The 17,363-nt window shown below is 40.9% G+C and overlaps 1 protein-coding gene across 2 annotated transcripts; it reads left to right on the plus strand.

Moving 5' to 3' along the window:
• Window positions 1–1,090: 1,090 nt before the first annotated feature.
• LOC138981489 (probable proline iminopeptidase) lies at window positions 1,091–17,360 on the plus strand. Of its 2 annotated transcripts, none has more exons than XM_070354426.1 (8): window positions 1,091–1,209; window positions 2,031–2,175; window positions 3,015–3,138; window positions 7,099–7,274; window positions 10,234–10,324; window positions 11,007–11,194; window positions 11,830–11,974; window positions 13,194–17,360. In XM_070354426.1, the coding sequence occupies exons 2-8, from the start codon at window positions 2,036–2,038 to the stop codon at window positions 13,302–13,304; spliced, it is 975 nt and encodes a 324-aa protein (XP_070210527.1). In that variant the 5' UTR covers window positions 1,091–1,209; window positions 2,031–2,035; the 3' UTR covers window positions 13,305–17,360. The 2 variants fall into 2 exon arrangements, with proteins under 2 accessions (XP_070210527.1, XP_070210528.1); XM_070354427.1 differs by lacking the exon at window positions 1,091–1,209 and adding an exon at window positions 1,804–1,824.
• The last annotated feature ends 3 nt before the right edge of the window (window positions 17,361–17,363 follow it).

Consider the following 17,363-nt stretch of genomic DNA (forward strand, 5'->3'; position numbering starts at 1 on the left):
GAAGTCAGTGTTTAAGATACCCTGCAGCTTGCCGCTCTACGTTTGTTTACTTATTCTCATGTTATGGATAAATAAATACTCGTGTATGTAATACTGACACTATTAATTGTGTACAGTCTTTTCTACATGCAGTTACGTTGTGTTACTCATGGTGTTCGTTGCTTCCATGCTGCGTGTCACAATTGATGCAGTATAATTAAAGGCAGCTTTGTCCTCAGTTTTTTGTCTTTGGTTTTTACAGTATTTTACTGTGCCGCTCAGCATGTTTGTTTTATCACAGATTTCACTTTAGTTCCACAAACCTTTAGATTAATGTAGGGACCAGGTAAATTTGTTTCAGTTGTAGTTGTGGTTGAGGTTGGGGTAGCAAGAGGTTTAAGCACATCAAAAAAGTAATTTGCACGTGAACATTTTAATGATGTGGTTTTGGCGCTGGTAAGCCGTCATAGATATGTGTGTATATGTTGTCATTCGTCAAATAGATAATCAACGTCTCCAAAGCCTACCTTAATGTTTCTAATACACAATGTGTCATCTTTTGCTTTATTTTATTTTTTTAAAGCTTCCTGCGTCAGTCACATATCTCTACATTTAGTGCGGTCCTAACTGCTGACACGAAAAATCAAAGCTAAGCTTTTGAATGCAGGATCATTTCCTTTTTCCAAATAATTGCGGACGCCAGCCGCGGGCGGCTTAGTGCCAAACTGAATATCAGGCTTTTATGTCAGTAGGCTTGATCTGTCAGGTATTCAGCAGTACGAAGCTGAACATGATTTTGTTGTGAATGTATATCACTTCTTTGTAAGTTTTGAAAATATTGAGTCAGCAAACATGCACTGTGACTGACGAGAATAAGTAAACTCAATAACTTCGAGTCAAGAGAAACCAGCAGCCAGTGTGACTGAGAACAATGACTTGCAGGGTGAACCCCCCCCCCCCCCCCCCAATTAAAAAAACATGCCACCCATAAAAATGCAAATAACTTCTACATTTAATTAGGGCGTTCCTGATCAAATCCGTGACGCAAGTGTGGCACGGTAGTCTTAATAGACGTGAAAATGAGTTCAGATAAGGTGAAAACAAAGGGAGACAAACACCAGTAGATTTTGCGTGAGGGTTTGACAAGGGCCACGAGGAAAGTGGGGCATTTAGGAGGCAGGAGATAAATCTTTGACCTGCTGTCGTATATTGGTGACGTCTCGAGATCAGGTAGGTGTGACTCTCGACTAACGAAAAAGCAAGCGCAGTGCAAAACTTGTGTGCGGCAGTTGCGGTTTTGCTTTCAAAAATGTATAACTTTCACTTTCGCTTTTCGAGTTGCAGAAACTGAGACGGTGAGAGTGAGAAGACTGAGAACGGGATTAATTAATCAGTTGCGAATATATTCGTGTATGTGTGTGTGTGTGTGTGTGTGCGGGTGTATGTGTGCATGTGTGTGGGTGTGTGCATGTGTGTGTGTGTGTGCATGTGGGTGTGTGTGTGTGTGTATGCATGTGTGTGTGTGTGTGTGTGCATGTGTGTGTGTCAGTGTGTGTGTGTGTCACAATGACATACTTCGTGTATATGGGTGTGGCACATATATACTTTGTGTGTGTGTGTGTGTGCAGTGTGTGTGTGTGTGTGTGTGTGTGTGTGATCTTTATCAACACATAAATTATATATATAGGTCCTTATATTTTCATATATGTAACCAGCTGTTGCATGCATGTGTCAGTGTCACATTAAGCTTCAGCATGTCCTCAGCAAAGGAATTAAAACTGAGGCAGATAGATACAGTAATGCAAACACTTTCGCGACAGTTCATATGCCAGCTTAATTAATGAGGTTAATTATCCTACGCACCCTCTAAGCTGAAGTGTTCCACTTTTGAACACACTTTCTGATTACCATTTTTGAACACATGCAGTGTGACATAAGAAATAATTCTGCTGGCAAAGGTAGTACACATGGTAAACATTAGACTACTAGTACTAGTACGCTTTTTACTGCAAAAAAAAGAAAGAGTCATGCAATTCTCTGTTTGATGACAGGAACAATGGCCGAAGAAAAGGCTGAGCTGCGTGCACAGTACCCAGAGAAGGAGGCTTATGATTCAGGGACTCTCAAAGTGTCTGACATCCACACCCTGAAATACTGGCAGTATGGAATCAGCAGCGGCAACCCTGTTGTCTTCGTGTGAGTTATTACTGGAGCTTTTTATTTATTTTATTATTTTTTTTACTGGAGTTTTTAGCCTGTGCAATGCATGTTTTCACAAAAGGGAAGCCAGCAAAACACAACCAGAACCAGTCCGGGAAGCTCAATCAGTCTCCAATGCGCGTGCAGCATGCATTCTCTGTTTCCATCTGAAAATACTTTTTGGACATGCCTGTATACAGAGTACACGTATCGACCCAATCCATTTAAACGTTTGTTGTACTGTAGAATACTTAATACTGTCCCTAGTACTAGTACTAGTAGCTGAGGTTGATGTTATTTCTTTCACAAATCATAGACCCCTGTCAGGTCCGACACTATGGCTATGCATGAGTTGCTTTTTTCTGGCAGAGCAGAATGTTCATTGGCCATCTTGAAACATGGCTGTAATACATGTATCAACAGTAAATTCGAGTTATCGCAGGAAGACTGCAATGTCTGCAAAGGAAACAGACACTTAATTAAGCCTGAAGGCCAGTTCTAGTCACTTACACAGTTGTGAGTATGTTTTAATTAAAGACTCCACCTCCCCCCCCCCAAAAAAAAAGCAACAACAAACAAACAAACAAACAAACAAAAAACTGTAAATTTAGGTTGAACAGATCGTCCTCTTAGTGTCAACTAAGGGAGATTATTTCAAGAACTTTTTGAGGTGTAGGGAGATTATTTCAAGAACTTTTTGAGGTGTAAATCTCAGAGAGAAAATGGTCAATTAACAAAGTCTTAAAACACAAGTTCCAGTGTACAAGTCAAACCAAACCAAACCGAATTTCAGATAACATGCATGCCTTTCTTTCAACTGTGTGGAACAATTGCAGCCATGGAGGCCCCGGTGGAGGGACATCTGTGCGTGACAGTCGCTATTTTGACCCTGCTGCTTACCGCATTATTCTCTTTGACCAGAGGGGCTCAGGGGAGTCCACTCCTGCAGCTGAGCTCAAGGTAAGCTATAGTGGAACCACCATTTTAAGACCCCCCAATTTTCTTCTTCTTCTTCGTCGTTCGCTAGACCCCCCAATTTAAGACTCCCCTTTTAACCCTTTCGCTGCCAATCAAAACTTGCGTATGTGCATTCCTGACTGCCAGGGAATATTGGAGTTCGGGGTGTAATAATTCACAAAAAATTCTAGCTCCAAACTGGCAGTAGGTAGGTAAGTAAAACCTACTAGTGGTACCCGTGCTACGCACTTTGTGTGCTGCGCATGCGATGTCATTTTGTTGGTTATGTGCTTGTGAAAATGTTGTTTGCACCCCTCCCCCCCCCCCCCCCCCCCCCCCCCCGCACATTATCCCGCATATAATGAATTATATTCTCTTGGTGAAAAATAAAATGTTAACCCTTACACCGGTGCAATTCTGTAACACATGTTACATAGCCACTGGTGAATTAACAGAGAGAAAAATAACAAAAAACAGTCATATAGGTTTTCGCATCAATGGGAGGTAATCGGAACTGACCAAAAAGACTGCGCGACCGCACGCGACTATACAAACAAACAAAATAAAATACAGCAGGTATGACGTTTGCATGAATCCATGATTACGTCTACATGAACAACAGTGATAAAAGTGCGCATCTCTTCCCAGCCGTGCAGCGCTTTGAAAGTTGGAAGCATTAAAATTTAAACGGGTAAAAAGCCATCGTGAAGATACGAAAAAAAGTATGACGTCTAAAATACTTAATGATTCAAACGCATAGTATAACATATGTAATTGACAACATTGTCAACAGAAAATATATACATGGTTCACACACACAATCGAGTGCACACATCCATCCATGCTTAATTAAAGTCATGTACACACACACATACATACATGGCATCAAGCAACACACAATTAAATGACACATATGGAATATGGAAAACGTATAATGGACATGAACATGGCAAGTAATTTACACCGTTACCTACTATAAAATTGATGATATATATATACCACTCACTTGCTATTCGCCTAAAAGCTTGCGGTGTGCTGTGACACATATAAGAAACCAGAAGAAAAAAGGACTTTACTTTGGCGAAAAGAGCATATGCTGCTTATTTTTGTACATAGCTGCTATAACTGTATTTTTTCCGAACACTTACACGTAAAAAACATAGAGATATATCTTACCATTTCACTAAGACAGCCAAAATAACGGTCAAATTAAGGGGAGATCATGATGACGTACATGTCTATGGTTGCACCGGGGGAAAATATTTAGTCGCTGGAACCTATAAGGTATAACACATGTTACATAGCCACTGGTGAATTAACAGAGAGAAAAATAACAAAAAACAGTCATATAGGTTTTCGCATCAATGGGAGGTAATCGGAACTGACCAAAAAGACTGCGCGACCGCACGCGACTATACAAACAAACAAAATAAAATACAGCAGGTATGACGTTTGCATGAATCCATGATTACGTCTACATGAACAACAGTGATAAAAGTGCGCATCTCTTCCCAGCCGTGCAGCGCTTTGAAAGTTGGAAGCATTAAAATTTAAACGGGTAAAAAGCCATCGTGAAGATACGAAAAAAAGTATGACGTCTAAAATACTTAATGATTCAAACGCATAGTATAACATATGTAATTGACAACAGAAAATATATACATGGTTCACACACACAATCGAGTGCACACATCCATCCATGCTTAATTAAAGTCATGTACACAAACACACACATACATGGCATCAAGCAATACACAATTAAATGACACATATGGAATATGGAAAACGTATAACGGACATGAACATGGTAAGTAATTTACACCGTTATCTACTATAAAATTGATGATATATATATACCACTCACTTGCTATTCGCCTAAAAGCTTGCGGTGTGCTGTGACACATATAAGAAACCAGAAGAAAAAAGGACTTTACTTTGGCGAAAAGAGCATATGCTGCTTATTTTTGTACATAGCTGCTATAACTGTATTTTTTCCGAACACTTACATGTAAAAAACATAGAGATATATCTTACCATTTCACTAAGACAGCCAAAATAACGGTCAAATTAAGGGGAGATCATGATGACGTACATGTCTATGGTTGAACCGGGGGAAAATATTTAGTCGCTGGAACCTATAAGGTTATACGGCGACTTATCAGGTGATAATGTTTCGAACTTATCTTTTAAAAATTAAGTAAACAAATCTATGGAATATTTTGGAGTTCCATTAACAGATAAACAGATCTATCTATCTTCTTATTATTTTAGGTTCGTCTGGGGTAGAGAAATAAAACACACAGCTAGGTTCGTCTGAGGTGCGGTCGCGTAGTGTTTAATGTAGTGTTTAGAAGAAGAACCAATCACAGATCTCTTTCGCCGCGATGTCAAAGTTCAGGTCAAAGTTCACTGTTGTCTGCTCAAATTTGCGAGACAAACCTCTTCAAACTTTGTTCGTGGACAAAATTGGAAGTCGGGACCTAGCGGAATCGATTTCCTGGGTCACGTTGGCATAGCAACCGAAGGAGAAGGCACAAATCCGCGCGGTTTGGTCACAGGAATCGAAAAACCACCGAAAATCCTACCAGTATTATATAGTAGATGTTATTTTTAAAGGAAATTGAACCAAGAATCTGTTTTTAGTGTCTAATCATGGAAATAATAATTAGTTTGGCTTATAATGATGTTTAAATATGAACTCTTGAAAAATCAGTCCGGCACATCTTCCGGTGCCTGTGGATCAAACACAGGTGGCTGTTTTGCTTGCTCCAAGAAAGGATTATTATCACCGTCATCTACCTGTTTCCAACGAATCGTCCGAAAGAAGATCTCCCCCTTCCCCTGTCAGTATCCATAATCATTTGCACCGCCTGTAGCGTCAGTCCGGCTTTGTTTTTCCCTACTAGGGCCCGGTCGACTGTCACCGTTAGCCATTTTGACGAGTCGAGATTTCTCTCCCCTACCCTGTCGCCAAGGCCGAAAATAGCCTTCAGACGCAAAACCGCGTCACCATTTATGTTTATTCATGAGAATGAGGTATCCTTCCAAGCCATTGGCTGCTATGTGTGTGTCAACAGTGACGTAGCATTTCTGGAAAATCCCGGAACGGAGAAGACGGGTAAACCCGTCCTAAGGCGCTGCGGCTGCATAAGCGCATGACGGGTATACCCGTCATAAGGCAGTCAAGGGGTTAAGACTGCTTTTTTTCTGATTTTTAAATTTACCTCCATTTTAAGAGTCCGCGCCGGCCCTCCTCTGTAAGACCCTTTTTTCTCTCTTTTTTTTGGGGGGGGGTCTTAAAATGGGGGTTCCATTGTACAAGCTTTGTTCATTCACACACTATGGGTTTTAAACTTTTGGGAGAAAAATCAGTAAATTTATTCTTCCAACAGAACCCCTTTTTACACATTGTTCCTAGTGCATTGATGCACCATTACATTCAGATAATGTACAAAATAGGCACACTCACGCTCACACTATTTTTCTCTACGCCCCTCCCCTTAAGTCAAATGTATAGGCAACCACACGCATTGGTGTCAAGTCTCGGACACAAACCGACATTTGACAACCGGTGAGACAAATAAAGAGACAGCTATAGACACACACACACACAAACACACACGGAAGCAAGCACCTGGCGCACTTGTCTGAAACCAATCTCAAACAACACAGCAACATTTCATACTATCCACAACAGTCGGAGTTTGACGTTACACGGTCGACACATACAAGTTCATGTATATGATCCTCACAGTCTACATATATATTACAGTGGAAACCCCCTTTTAAGACCCCCCAAATTTAAGACTTCTTCCTTTATAAGACCTTTTTCAGACTTTGTTAGTAACCTCTGTATATTTATTCCAAATGTAGGACTCCCTCCTTCATAAGACCTGATTTTGTCCGATTTTTTGAGGTCTTAAAAGGGGGTTCCACTGTAAAAACGTTCTGCAACTGTGACAGGAAAACAACACATGGGCCAGTGTGGAAGACATGGAGCGACTAAGGAAACACCTTGGGGTGGATCGCTGGGTGGTCTTCGGCGGGAGTTGGGGGTCCACGCTGTCTCTGGCATATGCCGAGACTCATCCTGACAAGGTCAAGGCTCTTGTGCTACGTGGCATCTTCAACCTCAGAAGGTTAGAAGTGCAACAGTATCCGTGATAGAACAGTTCTACTCCTAAACCAGGTGCCGCAACAAAAAAAAGCAGGCCATATATCATACATGTGCAAATAACCACGCATGGTGAAATCTTCCTTTTTCATTTCTTTTACTCTGTTGGTGTAAGGCTATCCTTCATTGAGCCCAAAGTGGACTTCCTGAAGTCTTTTTACCCAAAATTTAGTGCCAAAGCTTTGTGAAGTAGACTTTGACCAATTAATTTGAGGCTCTAGGAGTGGATTTGGAACCTCGCGCCCCCTAATTGGCGTAGAGGCGCGTCCCCCGGGTGGTGGATGGGGGAGCCTTCTCTACTAACTTCTGAGAGAAGGTCGCATCACTCTCGATGCCGTGAACCTAATTAGGATCTTTTTCTTGTTTCTTCTCTATTTCTGCCTCCCCAAAGTCCTTTTACTTTCCTTTTCTCACCCATAAAATTCTTCACTTATTACCCTTGTTAAGTGGTTCTTGTATAGAATATAGTCAATGTTTGTAAAGATTTTAGTCAAGCAGTATGTAAGAAATGTTTAGTCCTTTGTACTGGAAACTTGCATTCTCCCAGTAAGGTCATATATTGTACTACAGTAAAACCTGTCTCTAACGGACACCCTTGGGGAATGGTAATAGTGTCCCTATTAGACAGGTGTCCCTTCTTCACAGGTGGAGGGGCCGGGGCAATATTTTACAAAGAGCACGTAAAATGAACAAGACACTTTTTGTCAGTCCTGTAGTATGTATTTATTGGATTGAACATGAGACTCACTGAAAATGTGAGTAAACAAATGATACATGTAGCAAACAACAACAACAACAACATCCCCCCCACACACACACCTACCCCGTTCCCTACACACACTGTGCATTCAAACTTACGCAAGTCGGACGTCACAAAGCTAAAAATAGCTGACTCTTCATCAGTCATTCAACGGGAAATTCCGCAGTGTGTCTCGACCAGCTCTTGTTTCATTCAGTTTTTCTAGTCTCAGCATAAATGCATGGACCAAAAATTTAGCTGTGTTAACTATTGTTTCCTTCGAACGATTGCTTACAAAGAGAGAGAGATCATCACGTCTTCTTTTTCCGATCTGATCCTCGCGATCTGCGTTTTACCACATCCCATCTCCTTCGCCACATCTCGGCATGATTGGCCGCTATCTAGTTTTTTCAAGGCAGCGACACGCTGCTCTAAAGTCAACGCTTTTCTTTTTCCTGCTGGAGATTCCATTTTCAAACACAGTAGTCTACTGTTGCTTTTGGTTGTGACTGTATCCACAATGCGGAAAAGCGAAAGTGAGCGAAGCGAAAGTGAGTGAGCGAAAGTGGGTCTCCATCTAAACAAGTCACTGATTGGTCAGAAAAGGGACAGGACAACCAATCAACAACCATTTGTACTACGGCTACCGCTGCCGAGCACTGTCTGCATAACAGTCGAGTTTTCGAAGTTGCGTTTTTATGTACGTTGTGTCCGTTTGTGACAGTGTTTACACTTCCTACGGTCCGAAAAATCGTGTCCGCGTCCGTAAGTGGCAGGTGTCCGCCCGTTAAAGGTTAGTTATTGTTGAAATCGTGTTCGTGCCATGATAAACTGTCCGTATGTAGCAGGTGGCCGTTACAATAAGGGTCCGCTAGACTCAGGTTTTACTGTACGTTGCAAGCCCCTGGAGCAATTTTTTGATTAGTGCTTTTGTGAACAAGAAACACTTAACAAGTGGCTCTATCCCATCTCCCCCTTTCCCCTATCCCATCTCCCCCCTTTCCCTTGTCGCGATATAACCTTCGTGGTTGAAAACGACGTTAAACACCAAATAAAGAAAGAAAGAGTGGATTTGGAAAGTTCAGCCTTGGGAGAAGAGTAAATTGCCCCTGCAAAACAGGTGTCCTTTGATGACAGGTACTTGACTAAGGTGTGTGTCTTCTAAGTCAGTTTACAAATTACAGACTGTGTGACAAAAGTGGGTGTCCTTTCTTTGGAGGTGTTCTCCCACTGGGAGGAGTCTCCGGTGACAAGCACCACCACTGTACCAATGTTTGGGGACTGTCATATTTGAATTGTGTTGTGTTAAGAGAGCACCACTGTCTTACACCCAGATCAGACACTGGCACAGTACTGCTGTGGTTAATCTTTTGAAAAATATTATAAAGTAGCTGTGTTTTGTGTTTCTCACATATTGGGTGCTTGCATTGTAGCATCAGCTATTAGCCCTGCTTTCAGTTGGACAGTGGACCACGTACCCCTTTAAAAAATATTATAAAATCTCAAAAAGTCTTGTAATTACAATAGACGCTTTCTGAAAATAATTGTCAGGGTTTTCGGAGGTCTGGAAGAGTAAGAGCCCCTTTACCTTGGACAAGCTTTACACAACATCCGGAGTATGTTCCACGCTTCTGATAAGCTATGCAGCGTGCGCTAATTATAATACCATTTTCTTCCAAAAATATAAACATCAGAGCAACAAATCGTCACCAAAGGCTTGTTTCCTGATCACTGGAAGTTTTCGCTAGGCACGTGTGTTTTCACTCACGTGACCTCAACTCTTACCCACGTGACCATGTCCTGAGCGCAGGAGTAAAGCAGCTAGATCGGCAGTGTGAGAAATTCTCCGGATGTTGTGTAAGTTTTTCTAAGGTAAAGGGGCTCTTACACTTCCAGACTGCTGAAAATCCTGAACAAGTTATTTTTCGAAAATCGTCTATTAAGACTGTTGTGATTTGAACAGAAAGAACAGTACAAGCAATTTGTCATGTGGTTCTGAGAATTAACTGAGCTTTGTAGGCAGCTGAAAGTCTGTCTGCATTTGTTTTGCTCTGATCTGATCTTTTTGATTCTTTTTCCTTTCATCATTTTTGTTTGTTTGTTTGTTAGCTTTTTTTGTATTTAATTTTGTTTAACATTTGCCAGTGATCTTTTCAGTCTGAATGTGCATGTTTTGTTTTCAAAGGAAGGAGCTGGAGTGGTTTTATGAGGATAAAGGCGGAGCGTGTATGATGTTCCCTGACTACTTTGAAGACTACAGGGACTTTATACCTCGTGTAAGTAAGCATTTAAATTGTAAAGCATTCAATTATTTTCAATATTTCCGTCCTTTTCTTTTTCTTCTTCCATATTTAAGTTTTTGGAAAAAATTGCTGGAGTTTTATATAAATTATTATGATGCTTCTGTTTTTATTTGCAGCTTTCACTTTTGTAGTGATAAAAATTAATTCCATCTTCGACCATATCTTCTACATGTACATGAAAATGGATTTGAAGTCTCTGTTAAATAAAGACTACACAGTGCGTGCGTGTGTGTGTGTGTGTGTGAGTGTGTGTTTGTGAGAGCATATGTGTTTGTCCATGTTCTTCTCGTTTGTCAGATGAACATTCCAGTCTCCGCAATGAAGGTTGGCTGTGTGCTACATGTCCTGTGTGCAAGTGCGTGTGTGTGTGTGCTTGTGAGAGCATATGTGTGTGTCCCTGTTCTTGTCGTTTGTCAGATAAAAATTCCAGTCTCCGCAATGAAGGTTGGCTGTGCGGTACATGTCCTGTGTGTGTGTATGTGTGTGTGTGTGTGTGTGTGAGTGCAAGCGTACGTGCGCGTGTGTGCGTGCATGCATGAGTGCATGTATGTACGTACGTGCATGCTAAGGTTCTCTTTTTATGAATACTTCTCAGTACTGAAAGGCACCGTGCACTGTGGTGAGATACATAATTCCCCTCTCATTTTGTGTGCAGGCGGAACAGAAAGACATGATGGGGGCATACTACCGTCGCTTGACCGGAGACGACGAGAAGGTGCGTCTGGAAGCGGCTAAGCAGTGGTCACGCTGGGAGATGGCGACCTCGCGTCTCTATATTGATGACAACTACCTGAGTAAAGCAGAGGGTGACAAGTGGTCTCTGCAGTTTGCTCGAATTGAATGGTCAGTGGATTGTGACTTTTTACTTGAGAACTTCCAGTTTTCAGAAACTACATCCAAAATAATAAAATCATCGTGAAAAGTACAGTTCGGACCGAAAATGAGTGTCCACGTCCACGTTTTGCAGGTGGTCACTGAAAAGGGTGCAATTGTTGTTAAAAAACATGTTTTAGGTCTTACAGACAGATCTTCAGTTGAAAAAATAGAGACAGCAGCTAGCTAATGGACCTTCAAAGTTACATAAGATTAAATCCTCATTGCTTTCTCGAGTTTTCTGTTCTTGTTATGATCAGGTCATAAGTTTTCACCGGTTAATTATCCAGTGGCTTCCCTTATATAAAAAAAGTTTTGTTTTATCTTTTCCTGTTGCAAAGAATGGTCAGTTTTGTCTTATTATGATACAGTGGAACCAACCCCCCCCCTGTTTTAAGACCTATAAAAAATCTGAGTATGAAAATGGAGATGAACAGAAAGTCTGAGAAAACAAGTTCGTAAAAAGGTTGGAGTCTTAAATTAGGGGGTTTTGAAAGTGGGGTTCCTCCGTAGTACCTTTTATGTCAGTGTAGCTCTAGAAGCTAGCTGTTTTTCGCCTCCTGTTGCAAACTTTATCTGTCGTGATTATTCCTTTCACCTTGCAGTCACTATTTCATCAATGGTGGATTCATGGAATCAGACACGCAGCTGTTGGATAACGTTGGCAAGATTCGCCACATTCCTGCCACCATTGTCCAGGGAAGATATGACATTGTTTGTCCGATGGAGACTGCCTGGCTTTTACATAAGGTGGGTCTTAAATTAAATGACTTTGTGAAGTGTTCCTTGTTGTTTATGGTGGTTGGGGGCGGGGGAAGGAGTGTGTGTGTGTGTTTGCGCATGAATTTGTGGTTTTGTTTTGCATGCTTTGTATATACATGTATACATGTAACTGTATACTCTTTGAGGGGCATATGCTCACTTGTGTGAGTGTGTGTGCGTGGGTGTATGTGTGTGCCTGCATGAATTTTTGAATTTTTCCTGCATGCTTCTATATATATATACGACTTGTGTCTGTCTGTCTGTGTGTGTGCGTGTGTGTGTGTATTCGCCATGCACGGCCAAAGTTCTCGATGGATCTGCTTCAAATTTGGTGTCCATATTCAGATACACCCCGGATAAAATTTGGTCGATGAGATATTTCAATACGTGCTCTCAGCGCGCAGCGCAAACCGATTTTGGTTTTTTTTGGGGGGGATCAACTACGGCATAACTCTTCCTTATCTTCTCCATGTTTTCAGCGTTTACCTCCCTTCCTTTGCTACGCTACGCAGTGTCCAGAACGCTTTCCTTGGTACCCGTAATTGTCCTCACTGTAAAAGTGCAAAGGTCGAATCAATTTTTAGCCACGCGAAAAATACACTGTCATCTAATCTCTATATATTTATACATATAGATAATATATACGGCTTCTGTGTGTGTGTGTTTGTGTGTGTCTGTAGAAAACACCTGTGTATTGCACAGTTCTGTTTGTGATCTGGTACCTTAAGGGCGTCGTCGACAAGTATGGGACTCGACATGATATGAGCAGGAATGGCATTATGGCCACTGAGTCATGTTCGTGCTGTTCCCATTCCACGAATCTGGGAGGGACCTAAGCTTGACGGGTTCATGGTTCGGACCCGGCGAAGCCGGCGTACGGTGCGCCACTCAAGCCGGGTATTCGGCTCTATTTGCTACCCGGCGAAGCGGGTATTCATCTATTTTCAATAAATTTATGGTTACATTTCGATAAAAAATTATGACACCCCGGACAAAATCTGGTCGATGAGATATTTCAATACGTGCTCTCAGCGCGCAGCGCAAACCGAGTTTGGTTTATTTTTTGGGGATCAACTACCATGTGTGTGCATGTGTGTGCGTGCATGCATGTGTGTTTGTGCATGCATGTATGCATGCATGCATGTACATGTATGGGTTTATTCTATGCAGAGTCCTGCCTCTTAAATGTTAGTTTTCCGTGTTTCAGCGCTGGCCAGAAGCAGAGTTTTTCATCATCCCAGATTCCGGACACAGTGCGGTGGAGCCAGGCACTACATCTCGTCTTGTTCAAGCTGCTGATAAATATAAAGATTTGTAGGATTCACATGGAAAAAACTCGTACAGAGAACAAAGCCAGAGAACATTGTTATGTATTGTATCAAAGCAGAATATTTGTTATAATTGTAAAATATACCGGAGTTGAAAGTAACTCTGTTTGAAAGCTTCTTTTTTTCTTTCATTTTACTACAATCATTTGCACTACAATGTTGAAACAAATGTTGGTGGCACGTGTCTGTTCTTCAAAGCAATTTTTCTTTCTTTTTCACCTTCTTTATTATTTGGAGATGGGAAATGTAGGTTAACACAAACAGGATCAAAGACAATACATGTCAGTACTTGCACTTGAACAAAATTTTATTTAATAAGGGTTTAATAAGTTAATGACTTGTTTTTGAAAGCTTCTTTTGTTGTCAATAGCTTCTTGGGTTGATGTTAAAGAAAAAACTCGTATAGGGTCAGAGAATATATTGTATTTAAACAGAACTTTGTGTTACATGTATAATGGTAAACAGTTATAAACCTTGGTGGTGTATGCATGACTAATTTGTAAAGTACTTTTTAGTTGTGTACATTCTTGAACATGCCTATATAGATAGGAGAAACACAAAGAGTGCCAGAGACAGTATACAGCTTGCAACTGAACAGAAGTTTATTTTATAACATAAATAAACTTTGTTGGCACATGACTGGTATTGCAAACTTCCTTTATGTCATAAACATTTAAAGAATGAAATTGTATGAATAAATGGGAAGTTCTTAGTCAGGACTAGTGAAGACAAAATGTTATAGGAAGCATCCATTTGATGTTATGCTTGCACTTTACATGTAATTAAGTATTATGATGATACTATTTGATTTGATTTAAAGAATAGTTTCACTCAAACCCCCCGCGGGTTAGGGGGAAGAATTTACCCGATGCTCCCCAGCATGTCGTAAGAGGCGACTAACGGATTCTGTTTCTCTTTTTACCCTTGTTAAGTGTTTCTTGTATAGAATATAGTCAATTTTTGTAAAGATTTTAGTCAAGCAGTATGTAAGAAATGTTAAGTCCTTTGTACTGGAAACTTGCATTCTCCCAGTAAGGTAATACATTGTACTACGTTGCAAGCCCCTGGAGCAAATTTTTGATTAGTGCTTTTGTGAACAAGAAACAATTGACAAGTGGCTCTATCCATCTCCCCCCTTTCCCCGTCGCGATATAACCTTCGTGGTTGAAAACGACGTTAAACACCAAATAAAGAAAAGAAAAGAAAGAGTTTCACTCAAGAAGGTGCTGAATGGATTGTCCAAAAGTTTGAGTGTGTATGTGGTCAGCAGTGATCTGCAATAATGATGGATTGCATGCATGTACATGAATGGTATGTGCATGGATGGTATATGTGCATTCTGTTGTATGGTGAGCAATCCCAGATGATTAATATACTAGCCCTAAGTTGTACATGATGTATGCATGGGGACCAACCATGGTACGTATGGATGCAGATGTTAAATTTTGTGTCATTTATACGAAACATTATTTGCAAGCAAAGTAGTTTAGACTATATATACATGTATATGCAAAGTAGTACTTCTGCATTCTGTTTCAGTATTGAATTAGAATTTACAGATTATTATGAACAATAAATTTTTTCTCTGAATGTATTTTGACTACCAGGGTGGATATTGAAGGAATGTTAGCGTCTATTGTTTTGCAAATGGCCTAGAAAATTGATGCTGATATGAGTGCATCGGTTGGCCTAGTGGTAAGGCGTCCGCCCCGTGATCGGGAGGTCGTGGGTTCGAACCCCAGCCGGGTCATACCTAAGACTTCAAAATTGGCAATCTAGTGGCTGCTCCGCCTGGCGTCTGGCATTATGGGGTTATATAGTGCTAGGACTGGTTGGTCCGGTGTCAGAATAATGTGACTGGGTGAAACACGAAGCCTGTGCTGCGACTTCTGTCTTGTGTGTGGCGCACGTTATACGTCAAGGCAGCACCGCCCTGATATGGCCCCTCGTGGTCGGCTGGGCGTTAAGCAAACAAACAAACAAGCAAATATGAGTGCATGCAGCCTGAACAAATGTGTGGGTTTTTTTTTTTTACCACATATGCTTTTGAACATCCACGTGTTGGATGGCCAGTTTCAACAACGACTGCAAATAGGCAGGAGTTTAATGTGTTTGTGTGTGTGTGTGTGTGTGTGTGTGTGTGTGTGTGTGTGTGTGTGTGTGTGGGGGGGTGATGTATACCAAGAACTTTCATAAAACATTCATTATAATTGACCAACAGCATGTCAACCTACAATAAGTTTAATTGTCAGTAAGTACTGGTGTCACATGACTGATGTGAACCAGTTGATTGGCTAATGGCGATGCGCTAAATCTGTTAGCGCACTCTTGGAGTGCGCTAACTTTTTCACAGAGCGTATTCTTACACCCTTTGCCAAAGCGAGACTGTACTCTCATCCTCAGAATTAATTAATGACATGTAGCTTATATTCTCCACAATACCAATGATTATGACCATAAATTTCCTGCTTTTTAATTAAAAGCAGAAATGGGTTTTTTCTGACAGATTGCATGCGCCTGTGCCGCCTACAGTTGCCACTAATCTAAAAATAGAACCTGCTGTGTCTAATTTTTCAGTTTCGACTTGCGAAGATTCCTCTCATAATTATGCCATGTTAGTTGCATGTAGCTTATTATCCACATTACCAAATGATGAGTTAGTATACAAATCCCAGCAGCTAACAGAAAACACAAGTGTTATTTCGATAACGTAGACTAGCAGCTAGATCAGCACCGGCCGGCGTAGCTAGCAGACTACACTGATATACGACTGCATCTGTTCAGTAAATGAATGGTTTCCGAATTATTATTTCAAGGCAAGAAGAATCGGAATCGAAAACGTGTAGGGTTTAGAACGTTCTTACCATATATGTCATATATAAGACCAGCCTGCCTCGTGCTTGCAGACTCAGTGCAACGAGACGAGCAATTTTTGTTTTTGAAATGAGACTCAGTGCAGTGCGTAGCACTAGCAGACGACATAAATCCCGTTCAGCAAATTAACATGTTGGGCAAATGTGAACGATAAAACGATGGGTATATAATACGTGTAGGGTTCAGAGCATTCTTACCGTTCATATTTAGTACCAGACTCCCCGGTGAGTGAAGATACCACACGAGAATCATTTATTTTGAAAATGTGCTTTCCGTCGACCTTGGCAAGGGGCAAAACTCTGCACAGTCAAGTCTGTCGAAGCTCGATGAAGGTTTCGAATCGCGTATAATTAAGAGCATAGTCCTTTCTCCGAGTTAAAATGAGGTCTCTATGAAAGATCATCACTTTTTAGCTTAACGCTACACTGGAATTTACCAACAGAAATTAAAACAAGAGTTTGCGTGTGACGAACGCACGACACACTTCAGACAGCCCACAGAAAAGTAGATCCTACTGTATATGACCTGACCACACAGTTACGCCTATCCAAATGCGCGTAGCAAAGTGTGCGTTTTGAATCTTCTTTTTTCTCTGGCGGTACTGACAATATCGTTATTGAAACAATCCCAGTGCACTAAGGGATTTATAGAGCAAATCTCGAAAATAATTATTGAACTCAGCGCTATGCGCTTCGTTCAATAATGAATTTTCTCGATTTGCTCTATAAATCCCTTAGTGCACTGGGATGTCTCAATAACTTAAATTATTGTATCAAAGAACTTTTGTGATTTTAGTTTTTCTTGTGCATCTCCCAATGAGGCATTGCTGAAGTTTTTCTCTCACATATGTGTGTTCATTTTTTATTATAACAATTTGCAATGTATTGGGTCATCTTATGCTTTGATTCGTCTTGTTTAATGGCTCAGGAATTTACATGTACAATTCCTTTGTTTCATTTATATTTATTCAAAGAGAAGTGATTGCACACACAAAAAATATACTACACAAGAGATTGAAGTGCTTGCTTGATATAGTTCAGATTATGTGCGTGATAGCTGATAGCTGTGTCAGTCAGACCCACACGACAAGACAAGCACACCCACACTCAGTCACACCCACATTGTTGAACAGTCACGCCTACACTACAAGAAATACAAAATATTCAGTGAAATGG

The sequence above is a fragment of the Littorina saxatilis genome, linkage group LG12 (assembly GCF_037325665.1).
Source record: "Littorina saxatilis isolate snail1 linkage group LG12, US_GU_Lsax_2.0, whole genome shotgun sequence".
NCBI lineage: Eukaryota > Metazoa > Mollusca > Gastropoda > Littorinimorpha > Littorinidae > Littorina > Littorina saxatilis.